The following is a 17,236-nucleotide window of genomic DNA, read 5'->3' as shown; positions in this document are numbered from 1 at the left end:
CTGGGAGACAGGAGGTGTCCTGTCGGGAGTGCTACTGTTGGTATATGAGAGGGGACGGGAGTACGGAGGAAGAGCAGAGTGATCATGAATGATGATAATGGAGGAAGCTATCTACAGAGTATTGATCAGTCACATGACCCACACACAAACAGTATACTAATAAAAATTCGGTGCTATTTCTGCCTTGCGACATGCGTACATAATTAACATCCTTTGGACTCTTCTCGGGACATCTTAAGCCCAGAACTAGTGGACAGTTGCTCGTATTAATGTGAGGGATTAATATGAGGGAGGCTGTCTCATGGACGCTATGAAATCAATATCACTAATTTCACCAAGTCGAACTGAAACGGGCAACAATTCGCGCGCGGCTTCCCGATTTAAAAGGCCCCCATATCTTTTGGTGTCACTAGTCGCGGTAGCCTAAATTCCCGACGCTAGCGCATCCACTTTTAGGCTTCTCCTTTTTGCTTACTTTGCGAGAAGTTAGGCCCCCCATTCTTCTCCCTCTGATAAAAGCTTAGCCCTCTTGGCGACTTTGTTCTCTCAACTCAAAACTTTTCAACCAAGACGCAGGACTGGTCGGTGGCATGGCGCGATCTTTGGCAGATGACAATGCAATCCCCAACAGCTGGCGAACTCGACAACCAGGCTGTGCCATCTGGATCGTCATAGCTGTCTTTCGAAGCCTTTTGGAGGCTCTTTTCTACAGTATATACTACATCCGGAGCTCTTCGCGCCAGAGTCCAAAGTGGACCTACCGTCAGGCGTGCATGACACGACTCTTTGAGAGAGGCTTCAATATTATCACTGAGATCGGGTTCACACAATCTTTGAGCTTGGAACCGGAAAAACTCGGTGATCGCTGGGTGACTATCGACCCCGCGCCAGCCTCCGCGTATTGCGGTGACTTCACGAGCGACACTATCAAGCCAGAGACGGTCGGCGGTACGTGGTATCCAGAGCTACCATCGAAGCAGTCGCTACTGGAAGAACAAGGCCTAGTGGTGTTGTCTTTTCATTCTGGCTCGCTCCTCTGGATGACTGGACGACCAGAGGACTCGGGCCCGGCGGCAACCATGTTGAACAACAAGCTGGGCGAGAATACTTGCTCTTTTTGGCTGCAGTACCGTCTTGCCGGGGGCAACAACCCAACACCATACCCCGGGGCCATGCAAGACGCGGTAACAGCATACATATACCTCATCAAAGATATGGGAATCTCCCCATCGCGTATCGTCCTCGCAGGCGACTCCACGGGCTCGACTATTGCAGTAGCGCTTCTGCGCTATCTTGCCTCCATCAAGGAGGTACAGGAACATGAACTCGCCGGACTTCCACCTCCAAAGGCATGTCTGCTGTTTTCGCCCTCGGTCGAGTATTGCTTTGAAGGCGATCCCGAGGCTGTCGGCGCAAATAGGAACATCAAGACCGACTACGTCGAGCCGCGTATGATGGCCTGGGGTGCTAGGGCTATTGCGCCCCCTGAGACCGTGCGGCTGGATGATCCTTATATCTCTCCGGCACTGCATCCATTTGCAACCCCGGTCCCAATGTTCGTTCAGGCGGGAGGCGCGGAGGTTCTTTGTGAAAGTGTTCGTGGATTCGCCAACGCGATGAGCGCTATTCCGGGCAATCGGGTCGAATATCTCGAAGTCCCCGGCGTGCCGCATGATGTTTATGTTGTGGGATATCTATTTGGATGGCCGAAGGAGCAGGAAGAGATCCATGAGGCTGCGGCGAGATTTGTTCTGCAATAAGCTATTCATGTTTCAGTCATCTGTGACGCGTGTTGATTTTTTTTTAACAAATGCAATATAGAATTCAGCTGATGCATAGCGATTGATGAAAGTTGCTCGGCGATTTAAAAGTGGCTGGGGGTCCCGGGGGGAGCCGTTAGCCCCCTGGTAATTTAGGCTGTATATATGTCTCTGGCGTGGGTCTTCAGGAAGTCAATCGGCTAGCATTAGAGTGCTATCAGGCAAAAGCTAAAGCTATTACCACTATAATTCTTTTCCTAAGTGTGTCTCCGGCAAAATGGAGTAAACCCTTCTAAAGCAGTCGAACAACGATATGCTGAAGTTTGTGTCCAATAACTTACCAGTGGTAGTGCTTCTCCAAGACTGCGTTTGTTATACTATGTGCGCTACTTATCGGTCCTGGGGTATCTATCTTCGCCTAGAGGACATGATGGTCTTGTAGCTCAATAGAAAGGCATATGCCAAGGCATACCTTAACAAATAGGGAGAGTGCCTCGAGGGACTGCAAAGGGGAGCTATTTTTTGGTCGTAGGTAGAACCAAAGGGAATAAGTTAACCATGCGCCAACGATCAGAGCCGGCATATAATAATGCTAAGGGGTATAAAATAGTGATCGTGCTGGACTATAGGCAGTGAAGGACTGGCTCGCCTTCCAAGTTACGGGAAAGGCGGCCGTTTCCGGCGTCAAAAACTGTTAGGACTAGGGCACTCCCCCTAGTCTAACATTGTGCGTTACTTATATCGGTCCCGGGCATCCTAGAACATAGCGTTCTAGCATACATATTTGGTCTTTTGGCCTGTTGCGTCCGGGCACGTGCCGTAACAAAAACCGTCATTTTCGGCGTCGATTTCACAGGTCCTCGGATTCTAGTTGTAAATCTGTGTACACGGTAGCTGTTAGAAGGCTTCTCTATAAGAGAGAGCAGGCAACTTCCAGCGTGACTCATTGTTCCGTCCCAATTCCAACCTTGAAAGGTTGCGTGCGAACCGCCGTTGGCCGGCGGAGGTTTTTCTGAGCGCTGCGACACGGTTGCGCGGGCATACAGCTCATTAGGCCTTGGAGCGGGCCCACCAAGACCTCGGATTCGGCGTATTATACCCCCGGTCTCCAAGGCCTAACAAGCTACACCCGCTCACTAGGCCTAGAAATAGTATAGTATTTGGAGTGGGCCCACCAAGACCTCAGATTCGGCAGCATTATAGTTCCGATCTTCCAGCCCTAGCGAGCTGCACCCGTTCATTAGTACTAGGAATGTTCGAGTCCTACAGAGCTGTTTATGCATCCTGTTTATTAATTATACCAAGATCCCTCCCCCCACATCTGTGCAGCACACTCATAAGACTCCCTTGATTGCTACAGCTGCTTTGAACTCGATTCATTGATTAGAACCGATTCCTACGCTTCTTTATCATATCTGGCTAGCACTGTAAGCATGCCGATGCTGATATTTCTTTTCCAATTGTGGAGGAAAGAAGGTGTGCAATGCCATACTGTGGAGTGACAGGGGTTAAACAAGATCGAATAGGAGATTAATGATACCTAGGGGATATAAACATGGCTTACCTAACCATCTGAATAAGCTTCCATCTCTAGTCCTAATCAGCAGGAGCAGCTCGCTAGGACTAGAAGATCGGGGGTATAATACGCCGAATCCGAGGTCTTAGTGGGCCCGCTCCAAGGCCTAATGAGCTGTATGCCCGGGAGGTACCTCCGTTCCGCTTCGGAGAATACTTTCACTGTTCCAGCCCCATCGCCAGGGATCAACCAGACACCCATCGAACTCGACCAAAATGCGAATTCTACAATCTACGAGGCTCCGTTCTACGACGGGGTTTGATTCAGAGCTGCACTAAAGATGCCGGACCACCCGAGCGCCCTTGACTCGGCCCTTCTACAGATGATTGCTATATCTATTCCTCCCATCGCACAAGACATTGCATTCAGACCAGTCATTCTCATAGGCTGCTTTGTATACTTTGTCAGCATCGTGCGAGCCGTTTGATTTAGTCTTCAACCCAAATCGATTCCATGGAGAAGCACGCTACCGCGCAGTCTGAGTAAGTTTACTAGGGCTTTCAGCACGTGGAACAAGCCAGAAGGTGACTTATTCTCATTGCCAGGCGGCTAAATGGGAAGATACCAGCACGAGATACCAGCCTGCGAGCATGGCTGGTGGTGATCGGTGGTGTCCTTTCCTACTTTCCCACCTTTGGTATGTGTCTTGTTCCAACACCATGGTATACGCTTGCTGACTGGCAGTCAGGTCTACTGAATGCATTCGGGACCTTTCAAACCTACTACGTCGAGCATCTCCTCAGGGGGACGTCTAGTTCCGATGTAGCGTGGATTGGGTCGCTACAGGTGTGCTATTCTGACGTGGTTGGCAGGGGTCGTTGCTGACGATACTACCCTCAGGTCTTCTTTTTGTTTATTGGAGGAATGGTTGTCGGTCCCTTGTTTGACCGGTTTGGTGCCAGAACATTGATGGTACCTGGCACGCTGGTCCATGCTACTTCCCTGATGCTCACCAGTCTGTGCACCAAGTATTGGCAGCTCATGCTGGCGCAGGGCGTGATGTTCGGCATCGCGAACACCCTACTGTGAGTTTCTATATAAATACCTGGACTCAAGGATCTATTCTCTGATGAATGTGATCTTCAGCTTCTATCCTACGATTGCGGCGATCTCAATTTGGTTCGATCGTCGTCGTGGTCTGGCACTGGGCATTGCAGTCGCGGGATCTTCCCTTGGTGCTATCTTCTGGTCAATGATCTTGCAATACTTATTAGATCATGTGGGCTTTGGATGGACAGTGCGAGCGTCGGGGTTCATTAGTCTGGGAATCCTCCTCCCTGCCAGCCTTCTGGTTGTCGAGCGACCTAAGGAGGAGAGAGATGCCCCCACGCCCATCAATTGGAAGGGAATCATGACCCAAGCCCCCTTTATAGTCTTCAGCGTGGGAATGATGCTAGTGCTATGGGGCATGTTTATTCCCTTCTTCTACCTCCCGTCCTATGGAGAACACAACGGGCTACCGGCGTCCGCTGCTAACGACCTTTTGGCATATCTGAATGCGGGATCCTTTGCGGGACGACTGTTGACTGGCCTCCTCGCAGACAGAACTGGACGGTAAGTAGAAGCTGGTATTTATGACCTTTTGTGGTGAAAGCCAACACCGCTGACACCCGTGGGCAGATTCAACACCATTTCTCTCGCATCACTATGTTGCACTGTTCTTTTATACTGTCTTCATGTGATGGAAACCTCATCTTCGATTATCGCCTTCTCTGTTCTGTACGGTGTCGCCTCGGGTGGCCTGATCTCGCTGCAGCCTGCCTGCGTCGCTGAGATCACACCCAACAAGGATATTCTGGGTGTCAAAATCGGTCTAATGATGGCGCTCTGCTCAGCTGGGTAAGGAATAACGACATGGCCACTTTTCCTCATACCGCTAATCCTGAATTATAGAGGACTGACCGGCTCTCCGATCGCGGGTGCTCTACTATCCAACGCAAATGGCCAGTATGGAAGTATGATCAACTTCTCTGCCAGTATTTTGCTGGGAGGAACAGTCATCATAGTGCTCTCACGGTTTCTGGCTGCTCCAAGTTCCTGGAGATTCTAATCCTGCTGAGAATCAAGGGGTCGGAAGTTTAGATTCAATATGTTGGGACGCAAGCCATAGCGATCGGTTTAGGGGTCTTTGACAACAATAAAACGAGGAACAAGTTTGCATTGGCCTTAGTGCCATATTTCTTTGTGCAAAAGCTGTCCACATCACCGTATATCAGTCTCCCCTTTGCCCTTTTGAGCAATACTGAACTCTTCTTTTCAATTGGTCGGGGATTCCCCAGAACTGCCTCGGCAAATCGTGGGGAAGCTCCGAGACCGGAATAGCCGACTCTGCTTACTCGCGAACATCACCGAGTTCATATAATTCTCCACCTGAATTGGCCCTTTGTGTCAGTGTCGTGTCGAACCCTGCGTGAGTCGCTCCCCATGGCTCTACACGTCCTGCCAAGACGCGCGCCCCAGGCTACCCTCCGCTGGTCGCGGCGATTCTCGAGCTCCCCGCATACTGCTAGCTATGCGGATACCCTGCCCAACCTGAAGATCGGGGCGCACACCCGAGTGCTGTTCCAGGGCTTTACCGGTAATTCTCATCGATTACAGTCTGCATCTCGGGCTTCGACTCACCATGACTACAGGAAGGCAGGCGACAGCCAATGTCAAGGAGTCGCTGGAATGGGGAACGAAGATCGTGGGAGGTGTCAAGCCTGGCGTCGAGGGCGAACATCTGGGACTCCCCGTTTTCCCTTCTGTGAAAGTGGTACGATAGAGCACCCGATGTCTCGGAGACGATGCGATTATGAACTAATCGGAAACTACGGCGACCAGGCCCAGGAGAAAGCCAAACCGGACGCTTCGGCCATCTATGTCCCGGGAAATCAGACTGCAAAGGCCGTCGAAGAAGCCATCGAAGCGGAGATCCCATTGGTAGTGGCAGTGGCGGAACATGTTCCCATTCATGACATTCTACGGGTTAGTACCACCCTCTGTTATGATTCTGTTGGCTTGCGTCTAACTTCAACCAGATCCATTCGATACTGCAGACACAATCCAAGACCCGTCTTGTTGGTGCTAACTGCCCTGGCATCATTTCAGCGATTGGCAGGTGTCGGATCGGCTTCCAGCCCTTGCCTTGTTTTGCCCCCGGCAATGTTGGCATCGTGGCCAAGTCAGGCACTCTCAGCTATGAGACGGTGGCATCGACAACCCGAGCTGGACTGGGGCAGAGTCTTTGCATTAGTATGGGTGGGGATGTGCTGGCTGGTACCAATTTTGTTGATGCCCTGGCGATATTCGAGCATGATCCTGACACCCAGGGCATCATTCTCGTTGGTGAAATTGGCGGGACTGCTGAGATGGATGCTGCCGAGTGGATTAAAGATTATCGACAACGGACTTCCGACCCCAAGTAAGTTTATTTCTGCCTGGTGCCTTCTCCGTCTTACACTTACACCGTGTAGGCCCATCATGGCTCTTGTCGGTGGATTGGAAGCGCCGCCAGGCCGAATTATGGGGCATGCTGGTGCCTGGACAGCGCCAGGTGAGCCGGGTGCGCAGGCTAAATACCAGGCACTTGAACGGGCTGGAGCGGCCATGGTCAATCATCCTGAGAAGTTTGGTCAGGGTATGAAGACTCTGTTGGACAGCAGGGCCAGCAGACCCAATGCAAACGTGCGTTTCCATAACCACAGAGTAAATAAGCATATCCGAATACTGATAGTATGCAGCCAATCTCGGGCACCGGCTCTCAGAAACGAGGCTTTCACGCCATGCGTCGGGTCGCTTCACCTATCAAACCGGTGAACCAGCAGAAACGGAGCTTGTATATCAAGCAGTTCCAGGCGTTCGATATATTGAAACAGAAAAATATCCCCGCCACAGAAGCAGCCTCGGCCTCAGACGTGTCTGTTTCAGTCTCCGTTGACCGGACAGCCTTGTCTCCATGCATCGTTGCCTCTAGGAATGCTGATTCTGGTGTGAGTCAAACCCGGAAGTTCCCGTTCAGCTACAGCCAAGCCAGCTTTGACAATGGCGCTATCATTGCGGACATTGCGTCATATCTAAATCTTCCCAATTCATCACACAGCAATCTGGCACGTCTTATCCAAGCGTTGTGGGAGATCTTCAAGGAGAAGGAGGCCTTTGTGTTGGAGACCCTGGTGGGAACTTCAGCTGCTGGAACCCTAGAAGTTCATGCGGCTCGGTTTGGATTCGACGACGCTGCATTCCGTAGCTCAGGGCGCCAAAAAGAGATTCACAGTCTGCGAAACACAGCAGATGGAGTGTCTGAAGAAGTCGAGGCTGAGAAGGATGGTATTGTCTACGTTAAGTATGTCGACTAGTCCCCCCAAATGACAATGGATGAGTGCTTATAGTTACAGGCTGCAAGGTGAGGGTAGCGTTGGGACGCTCGGTAAGTCTCCTTCCCTACGCTGGCTGCCCAAGTTGATCCTTAAACCTCTCTTCAGTCAATGGTGCCGGACTCGCCATGAACACGGTTGACGCCCTCACCTTGCACGGTGGCCATTGTGCCAATTTCCTCGATACCGGTGGCAAGGCTACCTCGGAGACGGTTAAATCATCTTTCCGCATAATCTGCTCCGACGCTCGCGTAAAGGCTATCTTTGTCAACATCTTTGGCGGGCTGACACGATGTGATATGATCGCGGAGGGAATCATCTTAGCTTTCCGCGACCTGGACATGAAGGTGCCGGTTGTGGTCCGGCTTCGAGGAACAAACGAGGAGCTGGGCCAGAAGATGGTAAGTGCAGATATATGCGTGTTCCTCCATTGGACTAGGTTTCTAATTGGGCTCGTGATAGATTAAGGAGAGTGGTCTTCCCTTGCACGCATTTGACGGATTTGAGGATGCAGCCAAGAAGATTATTGCATTGGTGGATAACGAGGATGATGTCTAGACGGAGATATAGATTTGTTCAAGAAATGTATATATGGAGTCAGATAACTCCCGAAGTCAGCGTTATGCAGGTTATGTGTACACACTTGACAAAATGGAAGACTCGTGCAGCTGAGCACCGTCCCCGACCGCGGCAAATATATTCCATACACCTGCCACCACCTCCCCAATCACATCGGCTGGCAATTGGAGCTTTTCCAAAATTAAGTGTAACACAAGAGCATCATGCCCAGGGCTGCAGAACACATGTGACGACTGTCCTCGGCACCGGCGCCCGGCTTGGTCTAGCCCCGTCACTTCTCCACGATCGACCAGGGATGCGCTAGCCGCTCTGACGCCATCACCTGCGATCTTCCCCTCTGGACGTGCGATATACATCTCCCCAGATTCAGGGTTATCCTGTCTTTATCGACTCTCGCATCCCTCCCAAACACTCTTTTCAACGCCCACGGCGCGGTAGCGACCACCTCCTGTGCAATGGCTGATCCACGCGCCGAGCTCCAATCCACGCTTCGCGACCTATCCATTGGTGAAAAAGGGCCGGTGCAAGACATTAAACGGCCAAATCTGAGTAAAAATCCGACATCAAGCCCGTCCTCGTCCACCTCAAAGCCCAAAAAGGCTGCACAGCAACCCGTCGCGGACTCGTGGGAGGACGAAGCAGATCTTTCGTCGGACGAGGGAGAGCTCACACCTGGGCCAGCGACGACTTCGCCGTCCGTCCTCTCGCCCACGCTGAGTGTGGAGGGTCCGCTGGATCCGCCGCCTACGCCTATCTCGCCGCAGACCTCGCAGCCATGGGCTGTGCCGTCTCCCTCCCCCGCTGCGGCTGCGGGGCAAGGCAGGGACCCTGCCCGCCGACCAGAGAAGCAGACTGCTGTCGCCGGCCGGTTGATCGCAGGTGCGTTGGGGATCCGCGCACCGAAGCGGACAGAGGAGCAGCGGGCATACGACCGGGCCGTGAAGGAGCAGGAAATCAAGCGTCGCAACCGGGAACGTGAAGAACAGGCCAAGGCAAAGGAGGAAGAGGAGCAGGTGAAGGCATCTGTCTGGACGGACTAGCTGTTTTGTTTGGCAGTGGTTCTTCGAGGTTTGCGTTCTCTTTCATTCTCTTTTTCTATATATGTTCGACTGTATATAAATGTGACCCTAGATGGGGCTTCAGCCAGTCACGGATTTGCTGGTTGGATGCTTGGAGGGACCTTGTTGGTGTTGGCCGGTGAAGATATTCAGACAGGCCTGGTGCTTACGCTGAGTCTTTTTGGAAGGGAATTGCTATGCTACCTCATTGCCATGAGGGAGGCGCGAGGTCACTGTCTCACGAACAAAACCAAGCCTTTGCTCTTCTAAACATCACGTTGGGAGATTTGGCCCTGTGTAGCAACCCAGTCGCCTGGGCGAGATCTTTAAATTCGTCGACTCATTAAAAATCAAAGATAGAAACTCCTTGGTATGAAGCGTCCATGGACGCGCCACCGATTTTCACCCTACCCATTCCCTCCATCGATGCGAATCAATGCGACCTGTGCGCTCGCAATGCGACCTTCTTCAGAACGGCTCCCCCGGTACGCAAGGTGGATCAAGCGCTTAGTACGCACCACCGATCTGCTCCTGGTGGACCTCGAGGGTATCGCCATCGGCCATATCAAGCTGTAGGTGTCGACCAGTGTTAGCTTATATACTCTTAGGCATTCTTTGGAAAGGAACCTACGCCATCCGGGGTGTCATCGGGGCGGACACGGGTACCGTCAAATAGGAAACGGACGGTGGCCATCTGCTTGCCCTGGCGATCGCAGAAGGCGTCCATCAGCTTCTTCAGAGGGGTCGACCGCTTGATCTTGAAGAAGACCTCATTATTATTATCTGTCACTTTGATATTGAGGTGCTCAACGGGCGCAGCCGCTTGTTCTCCTTCGGCAGACATTTTCAAGTCAGAGAGCGGGGTTGTGTCTGTGTCTCGGGTCAACGAGGTGGTCGCGCAAGGCGAGGCGACGGACGGCGCTTACCGTAAGAGAATGAAGATAGGCGAAGCCGGGCAGGCTGAGAAGTTGGGTTCTCGGGAATGAAATAGATGAAGCAATGGCGATCACGGCGCGAGAGGATAGAGTCACGAGAGAGGAGCAGTTGGAATAGGAGGATTGTAGAGAGAAGAAGGTGGGAGAGATATCAACGGCAGACTGTCGCCCCACAAAGGCGGAGAATCTATTTTGCGCCAGGCTTGTTTGACGGAAGCATCAGGTTGTTCGATGCCCTTCTAACTTCGTTGTTTGCCTGGTACCATAGAAATCATGGTAGGAAGCCTTTCTTTTATTCTAGCGATGAAGCTGGAGATTGACATTGATTCAGGGGAATCTAAAGCAAGATCTGTCGCACGACACGCCGTGCCATCCCCGTGCCGTATGTCACCCTTGCCACGCTATGTGAAAGCTCAGAGCTTGCTGACGTCTCTCAAGTGCGCTATCCAAGGTAGTTATTTGGCTGTTATTGAAAAGATGAGGTCTGAGCTAATCCAGTCAGATTGCTTAACCAAGAATTCCTACAAGGAGGAACGATGCCAGGCGCAGATCGACGCCCTCTACGAGTGCTGCAACGCCTTCTACCAGCAGCGTGGCGACCAAGCCTCTACCGTGAGCTGTCCCAAGGCTCACTTGCTGCGATTGAAGATGAAACAGCGGGCGCAGGCAGCAGAGAAGCAGTGAACCGGCTCCAGACTCCCAGGGCCATATCATATCCTCTTGATCCCTAGCACATAGAGTAAATTGCATTGGCATGTACCAGCCCCTTTGCAGTCTAAGCTCCCATTTGGAAGAGAACTAGGCTAGTTGAGGGACCGCCAGGTTGCTCTAAGACAATCTTGAGCACGCTGAGAGGCCGCAATGGACCTGAACGAATATTGAATCTTTCGTTCCGAGACTCTAATGATTGCCTATAAGACATTTGAAGAAGAAAAGAAAAGGATGCAGAAATTGCAAAATTACCCGTTTAAATGGGGTCCCGTGCCGACGAGGCTAAACCACTTTGGGGCAGACGCGCCCAAAACCAAAAGAGACAAACACGAATTCCGCTTCCCTTGGGTTTCCAGGGTTTCCATCAACAACTTGCTTTCCTATAATCATGGCTCCGCTCACGAGGTCGGCGGCGTCCGTGAGCTCCGGGAACCTGCGGTCGCAGGTGAGCGTTTTCTTTGTTTGGGAGATCTCTTGCTCCTACAGTCGCACTAATAACTACCTTTGTTAGGCCTCTCAGCCTCTACACAAGGACCGAGAAATCATCAGCATCGAGGACGACGACGAAGACGAGCCCATGCATGAGGAAGATACCTTTGATGAGGAAGAGGAGCTTGAGGAAGACCAGGAGATTGATGAAGATGGAGATGAAGTGATGGATGAGGAGATAGACCATGTTAATGGCAACGCTGCCTCGGAGGCCAACTCCGCCTTTCCAGAGCCCAGTCTGAAGTCTGTGATCGGATTGACAGGTAAGGCTCCATGTCTGGGACATGCTTAGAGTGCTGGGTCCAATGTCAGAAGCTCACCGACCTTTAGACTCGCCTCAGCTGTTCACCGCTGCGGGCGCGCAAGAAGCGCTGCACCCTCTTCGCCGCACGGCCGATCGCGTCACCCGTCAAATCGAGGCATTTGCCGACAAGCTGGATCAATTCAAGCGGAAGAACACCACGGACGAGTTCCAGAGCATTCAAGCCGCCTACAAGCTTGTTGAGAGCTACCGCGACATCGCTCACAATGCCATCCAGGACTTGACCAAGCAACAGACCCTCAAACGAGCGAAGGCAGGCTTCCGATCGAGTGCCGCGCATGATCCTAAAATCGACGAGGATGTTCAGCGTCTGCAGTTGGAGGCCGACACTTGGCGCCTGCTCCTCAATCTGATTAGTATTGATGATCCAGCTAGTCGCGCCAGCTTCAAGGAAGGGCAGCAAGTCGCGTTTCAGAATCTTCACCGGTACTCTACGGATCGTGAAATCTGGGAACAATTCTTGGGCGCAGACCAGTATGCTCTTGAATGCGTTCTCGCGATGAGATGGCTCGAGGAGACGGCCAAGACGGGCAGCCAGGAGCTTGATATTCTGATCACGGATATGGAAGCGCAGGCAGACCGAGGCCAGGGTCTATGGTCTCACGGTTGGTTGTTTACCAAAGAGGCCATCAAGGGCCACAAACGACTTCGCGCATGGCCTCAACCTTTGGATCCTAAAGACCCCGGCATCTCACGCTCCCTTCTTAGCAACGACGAAAATAAGCCATTAATCACACAGCTGGACCCGGATGCCCTTACTCGGCAAAAGAATGGCTTGCAGCCGCAGGACGAGTTTTACGAGCGCGCAACCTGGATGACTTGCTGGAAAATGCTGCGACAAGGCGAAAACTGGACAAAGATTCGGGAATGGGCGCAGGGTCGCTTGGAGAACTGGCGCGCTGTGAGCCTCTGTGGCTCCAGCGTGGATTCGCACACTACCAACACTCGGACGCCGGTCGATGATGGCATGACGCGCATGATGAACAGTCACGCACACAACTCATGGCGCACTGCGTGCTCCGCTTTGACTCGCAACCCAGATACGGACGATTTCCAACGCGCAGTTTACGCTCTTCTCTGTGGGGAAACTGAACCAGCGGCCAAGATCTGTCGCAGCTGGGACGACTATCTCTACGTCTACTTCAACCGGGTTGTTCTCTCGCGCTATCAGGGCTTCTGCAAGCAGTTCCAGCGGAAGCTGAGCCATTCGCCTACCACCCAAGTTGCATTCAAGCCGGAGCCAGCTGGCCATACAGACCTTCAGAAGTTCTTCCAGTACCTGCGCGGTAATGAGCGCGTTGGCGGCGAGGCACGAAACCCGTTCCGGAATCTGCAGGCTGCTATCCTGAGCAAGGGCTACGACTCTTACTTCTCGACTCTCGCTCGGGCAGTTTCACAAGTGGGAGTTAACAATTTCGGAAAGGATTCGATCATTCCCGAGTTGCCAGGCACGCAAGCAGATGAATCGTACCTAATTACGGCGGAAGATGATGAGGCCTTGAGAATCGCAACTCACGTCTACCTTGTCGTTCACTCCCTCGGCTATGCCCGCGCAGATACTCAATTCTTCGAGACTGCGTCGGTTATCGTGGCTGGCTACATCGCCAATCTGGAGGAGAGGAACTTGTTCGACCTTATCCCACTTTACGCTTCTCTTCTCCCCTCGGAGATGTGCCATAACGTGTTCTCCAAGATCCTGATCGAGGTTATCGATCCAAAGGAGCGAAAGCAGCAAATTCGGTACATGCAGAGGCACAACATCGATATCAGCGCCGTTCTCGATGTCCAGTGGGAATGGCTTAGCGCTGGCGTCTCCGCAATTGAGTACTCAAGCGGCGTGACTGGCTACTCGAGGGTGGTACGACGACCGGATGGCACTCGTGTGCTGGTGCCGCCGAAGAAAGACTTGATCGGGTCAACTATTGCAAGTGAGGACGAGAGGATGATTCGCAGCCTGGAATGGCTTCGCGCCGCGGGTGGTCAGTGGTCTAAGATCTGCAAGCTTGGAGCTTGGCTCTACCGCAAATTCTTTGGTATGAGGCTATCTTTTCCACTCAGATCTCAATTTTTACTAATGCTGAACTACAGTTGCTGGTAAACTTGCCGCTGCTCGTGAGTTGTCTCATCGCATGCGGTTGTCAAATGTCTCCCAAGAAACTTTTGGATTGGACATCTTTGAATTCCCTATGTTTGATCAATTGCTAGCGGATAGTTCCGCTCCCTCAAGTCCAAGCAAATCCAAGCGGCACAGTGCCCAAAGCCATCGACGAAGTCTTTCGGGCAGTAACGGAATCCAAAACGGTAACCACGGCAGTGCATACCAGCAAGCCACTCGGATGTACAATTTGGAAACGCTGGCCCTTGGGTTTGATGCTCTGGAGCAGTTTGCGATTGTTTACGACCAGATCTCGAAGTAAGCAGCACCCTCATGTTTCCTAAATGTGTATCGTGAGTTCTAACTTTCTTTAGGACCAAACGGCGACGAGACTCGGGCACTGTGAAGGATTCCCTTGAAGACCTGGGCGAGCTTCTGCAGGAAGTAGAGGAAAATGTGGGCCTTGTGGTCGACGAGTGGCTCGTCACATCCGACGATGGTAAGTGACCTGCCGCGATTGGTGCTTGAATATAGCCCCCCCATACTAATTGTGATCATAGCCGAGGAAGAACGGGACTACGAGCATATTCGCCGGACCTATCTTCCCGATCTCATTCTCGATTACCACAACGTCTTGTACTATGCCAGCCACTCTCTTGATAAGCCTAGCCTGCTCTCGCAGTGCATGACTGTCTCGATCTGGGTTGCGAACACTCCGCACTTGACTCGCAGTTTTACAGAGTCGAAGCGGATGTCCGAGCTTGTGGATGCACTGGCTCTGGCTAGTAAAGCCATGGTGCTCACTGACCCGAAGCATGACCGCGTTTTCGAGAACGGTCAAACACTGGGGATCTGGCGAGTCACCGCTCCTGAGAATGAGGAAGGCGATGCTGTTGAGCACATGAGGTGATCGTGGCTGTAACTTTTATGTGTACATTAGCATATTTTGGGGAATCTGTCCAGGGATGGATCCAAACCACGACTAGATAGGAAATGGGGCAAGTATCAGCGGGGGGGGGGATGTAAGTCCGAGGGTCGTACAAATGCAATGGATCCCGTCACCTTTTTCTCATTATGAACTGCAGTAGTTCTGGTTTAGCTCGCTCATCGGATCGCAAAAGCAATTTAGTAGCCAACTACCGTCGGCACAAGTTGAGCCTGAAATCCATGATGTCACCTTCACTCGTATGGCTCCATCAGCTTGTTCCCCAAAACTTTGGCCTGGAATTCCTGTTCACCGAGGGTCGTCGTATGCGCCCAAGGCTTCAATCCATTCTCTCCCCGAATGGTCGCCGCAAAGCACTGGCTCCACTGGTGGCGCGGGAAGTGCTTCGACACATCTTTGATGGTGTCGGGATGCACAAGGTCAGCATAGGAGCCGGTATTATCTGTGCCCCAAAAAGCCAAAACGTCAGTATATGTGCTTAAACAGTGAGATCAGTCATTCTCCATCGGCCAGAACGAGGGTAGATAGCAAAGTCAAAACTCAAAACAACCCAAAAAGGTCGATCAACGGGAAAGTCGGTCAACCCACACACACCACGCATCAGCAACACCTAACACGACACATCATAGGCTGGGGCAGTGTTTCAAGCGTACCAAAGATCGTCGCCAGCTGCAACAGTTGTCCTACTGCAGTAATTTTCCCAACCTGGCATAGATCCTGATGCCGGATGATCGCCTCCGCCACACTCTCCGCTTGTTCCCGTGGCGCTATTGCGGTTGCGGTCGACGATGATCCATCACCGTCGTCGTCGTCACCGCTGCCGCTCTCTGCCGACTGTAGCACGTCCAGCGCCAGCAACCCGCCGAGAAACTCAAAGCTGAGCCTTGTTTTGTGGAGGTTCTCCTCCGTCGTGCCGATGTCATGCAACACACACGCCAGGAAGTAGGTCTCGTCCGAGAAATCCCAGTCTGCGAACGGGAAGCGATACTGCTTGATGGCGAGCCCGTAGTGGTACACGCGCAGCGAGTGGTTGTAGGTAGGCTCGGGGAGATGGCTGCGCGCGTAGGCGTCGATGCGCTGCGCCAGCTTGCTGGTAGGGATTGGGGTTTCGGATACTGGGATCGGGTGGGGATTGCTGCTGGGGCAAGGATACGCTGGAGTCGAGGTGACTAGGGCCGCGGCCGAGGCGGGCACGGCTGTGAAGCCATACGTGGTGATTGGGTTGGCCATGATGGGTTGGGTTGGAATTGGGTTTCAGACGCGGGTCTTCTTGGTTGCTGGGGATGTCGGTTGGGCGTACAAGAGCGGGAAGATGAAGCTGTAGTATGTTTCTTATATTTGCCTGGGTACGGCGGGAAGCTGGTTCTCCATCTCTCCCATCATCAAGCCAATTCCTGGAGCATGACAAGGACATGACACTATGGCCAGTCGTACAAGGATGTTTTCTCCGTCCAGTGGTTCATAGATAGCGGCAGCCATGTGCTACGTATGCAGGATGCACCCATTTGCGCCCTTCCCCGCTATGGTAACGATGATAACTATATAATATCAAGGAGCTTAGGCCGGCAGTCAGTGTCCGGAAGAGGTAATCAAGCCTCATTCCATTGTGCCATTCTCAGGCCCCGAATACATGTATTGAGAATCCATGTCGATCGGATTGGGTAGCAACAGTGGAGCTCCAGCAGGACTTGGATATACAGCGTGAGTGAGGCTATACACTACCAGAAGCTACATATGTAGATAAGTATTTGCTTGCTGTATTGAAGACAAGTGGAGCAGGAGGGTATGGAGACGTCATCCCCAACCAACATTCGAGGAAATCGCTTAGTCTCTTCCTATGTATCATTCTCTCCCCCTATTCGCCTCCTTCCCTCCGGAGCTCCGGGCGCGGCTTGGCATGGAGGCAGTGCAGACGGGCGTCTCGCACTTCTCCCATCCGGTGTCCGACAAGTTTGCCGCCGCGAGGTTGCGCTGGGACCAGGATGTGGCATCTTCTTCGACTGGGTCGAGGGATGATGATGGGTAGACTGTCCGTAGCGGCCTGCGGATGACACCCCGTCGCAAGAGGGAACAATCCCCCACTGGGGCTGTGCTGGCCAGTGGAGCCACTGAAGAGTGGGTACGTGTAGCAGACTAGAACGAGTTGGGACGGTGATAGGATCTCCAGGGCCTCTGGGACGGCGAAGAATACCAAAGCAAATTATTGGCGTGAGGGTCGAGACCAGAAGAAGTGGATCTGCATAAGGGGACGTCGCTTGCTGTCAAGGCGAGTTGAGTGGCGCTGCACCTGCGTTTGGACTGCTTGCGGCAAACCTCCTTTCCCATCGGCCCCCTTGACTCCCCCGATAGCTTCATTTCCTCCCCTTCCTGGAGTCTACTGGGTCATCAACAACAAGAAAACCAACATTGG

At 52.5% G+C, this 17,236-nt stretch overlaps 9 protein-coding genes across 9 annotated transcripts; 7 read left to right on the top strand and 2 right to left on the bottom strand.

The window, feature by feature from the left end:
- Nucleotides 1–590: 590 nt before the first annotated feature.
- N7459_007056 (Alpha/beta hydrolase fold-3) lies at nucleotides 591–1,760 on the top strand (the record flags this gene model as incomplete). The annotated part of the gene is made up of 1 exon (XM_056946224.1): nucleotides 591–1,760. The coding sequence occupies one exon, from the start codon at nucleotides 591–593 to the stop codon at nucleotides 1,758–1,760; it is 1,170 nt and encodes a 389-aa protein (XP_056798223.1).
- A 2,029-nt stretch (nucleotides 1,761–3,789) lies between these two features.
- N7459_007055 (uncharacterized protein) lies at nucleotides 3,790–4,365 on the top strand (the record flags this gene model as incomplete). Its single annotated transcript, XM_056946223.1, has 3 exons — nucleotides 3,790–3,818; nucleotides 3,882–4,122; nucleotides 4,177–4,365. The coding sequence occupies 3 exons, from the start codon at nucleotides 3,790–3,792 to the stop codon at nucleotides 4,363–4,365; spliced, it is 459 nt and encodes a 152-aa protein (XP_056798222.1).
- A 40-nt stretch (nucleotides 4,366–4,405) lies between these two features.
- On the top strand, nucleotides 4,406–5,179 carry N7459_007054 (uncharacterized protein; the record flags this gene model as incomplete). The annotated part of the gene is made up of 2 exons (XM_056946222.1): nucleotides 4,406–4,890; nucleotides 4,957–5,179. 2 exons carry the CDS (start codon nucleotides 4,406–4,408, stop codon nucleotides 5,177–5,179), a joined length of 708 nt encoding a protein of 235 aa, XP_056798221.1.
- A 581-nt stretch (nucleotides 5,180–5,760) lies between these two features.
- N7459_007053 (putative succinyl-CoA synthetase subunit alpha) lies at nucleotides 5,761–8,249 on the top strand (the record flags this gene model as incomplete). The annotated part of the gene is made up of 8 exons (XM_056946221.1): nucleotides 5,761–5,914; nucleotides 5,970–6,091; nucleotides 6,160–6,303; nucleotides 6,357–6,739; nucleotides 6,792–7,002; nucleotides 7,059–7,644; nucleotides 7,800–8,092; nucleotides 8,154–8,249. 8 exons carry the CDS (start codon nucleotides 5,761–5,763, stop codon nucleotides 8,247–8,249), a joined length of 1,989 nt encoding a protein of 662 aa, XP_056798220.1.
- A 476-nt stretch (nucleotides 8,250–8,725) lies between these two features.
- Nucleotides 8,726–9,310, top strand: N7459_007052 (uncharacterized protein; the record flags this gene model as incomplete). Its single annotated transcript, XM_056946220.1, has 1 exon — nucleotides 8,726–9,310. The coding sequence occupies one exon, from the start codon at nucleotides 8,726–8,728 to the stop codon at nucleotides 9,308–9,310; it is 585 nt and encodes a 194-aa protein (XP_056798219.1).
- A 525-nt stretch (nucleotides 9,311–9,835) lies between these two features.
- N7459_007051 (SUMO family protein SMT3) lies at nucleotides 9,836–10,172 on the bottom strand (the record flags this gene model as incomplete). Its single annotated transcript, XM_056946219.1, has 2 exons — nucleotides 9,836–9,898; nucleotides 9,960–10,172. The coding sequence occupies 2 exons, from the start codon at nucleotides 10,170–10,172 to the stop codon at nucleotides 9,836–9,838; spliced, it is 276 nt and encodes a 91-aa protein (XP_056798218.1).
- Nucleotides 10,173–10,566: 394 nt separating this feature from the next.
- N7459_007050 (uncharacterized protein) lies at nucleotides 10,567–10,947 on the top strand (the record flags this gene model as incomplete). Its single annotated transcript, XM_056946218.1, has 2 exons — nucleotides 10,567–10,645; nucleotides 10,676–10,947. 2 exons carry the CDS (start codon nucleotides 10,567–10,569, stop codon nucleotides 10,945–10,947), a joined length of 351 nt encoding a protein of 116 aa, XP_056798217.1.
- A 415-nt stretch (nucleotides 10,948–11,362) lies between these two features.
- Nucleotides 11,363–14,790, top strand: N7459_007049 (nucleoporin Nup84/Nup107 family protein; the record flags this gene model as incomplete). The annotated part of the gene is made up of 6 exons (XM_056946217.1): nucleotides 11,363–11,419; nucleotides 11,486–11,726; nucleotides 11,794–13,818; nucleotides 13,874–14,198; nucleotides 14,255–14,379; nucleotides 14,441–14,790. The coding sequence occupies 6 exons, from the start codon at nucleotides 11,363–11,365 to the stop codon at nucleotides 14,788–14,790; spliced, it is 3,123 nt and encodes a 1,040-aa protein (XP_056798216.1).
- Nucleotides 14,791–15,059: 269 nt separating this feature from the next.
- On the bottom strand, nucleotides 15,060–16,056 carry N7459_007048 (putative urea hydro-lyase/cyanamide hydratase; the record flags this gene model as incomplete). Its single annotated transcript, XM_056946216.1, has 2 exons — nucleotides 15,060–15,268; nucleotides 15,480–16,056. The coding sequence occupies 2 exons, from the start codon at nucleotides 16,054–16,056 to the stop codon at nucleotides 15,060–15,062; spliced, it is 786 nt and encodes a 261-aa protein (XP_056798215.1).
- Between the last annotated feature and the right edge of the window lie 1,180 nt (nucleotides 16,057–17,236).

Source organism: Penicillium hispanicum (genome assembly GCF_028827665.1).
Source record: "Penicillium hispanicum strain IBT 35686 chromosome Unknown utg000006l_segment0_segment0, whole genome shotgun sequence".
NCBI lineage: Eukaryota > Fungi > Ascomycota > Eurotiomycetes > Eurotiales > Aspergillaceae > Penicillium > Penicillium hispanicum.
Note: the sequence above shows the minus strand (reverse complement) of the source record. Positions and strands in the feature narration are given on the sequence as shown.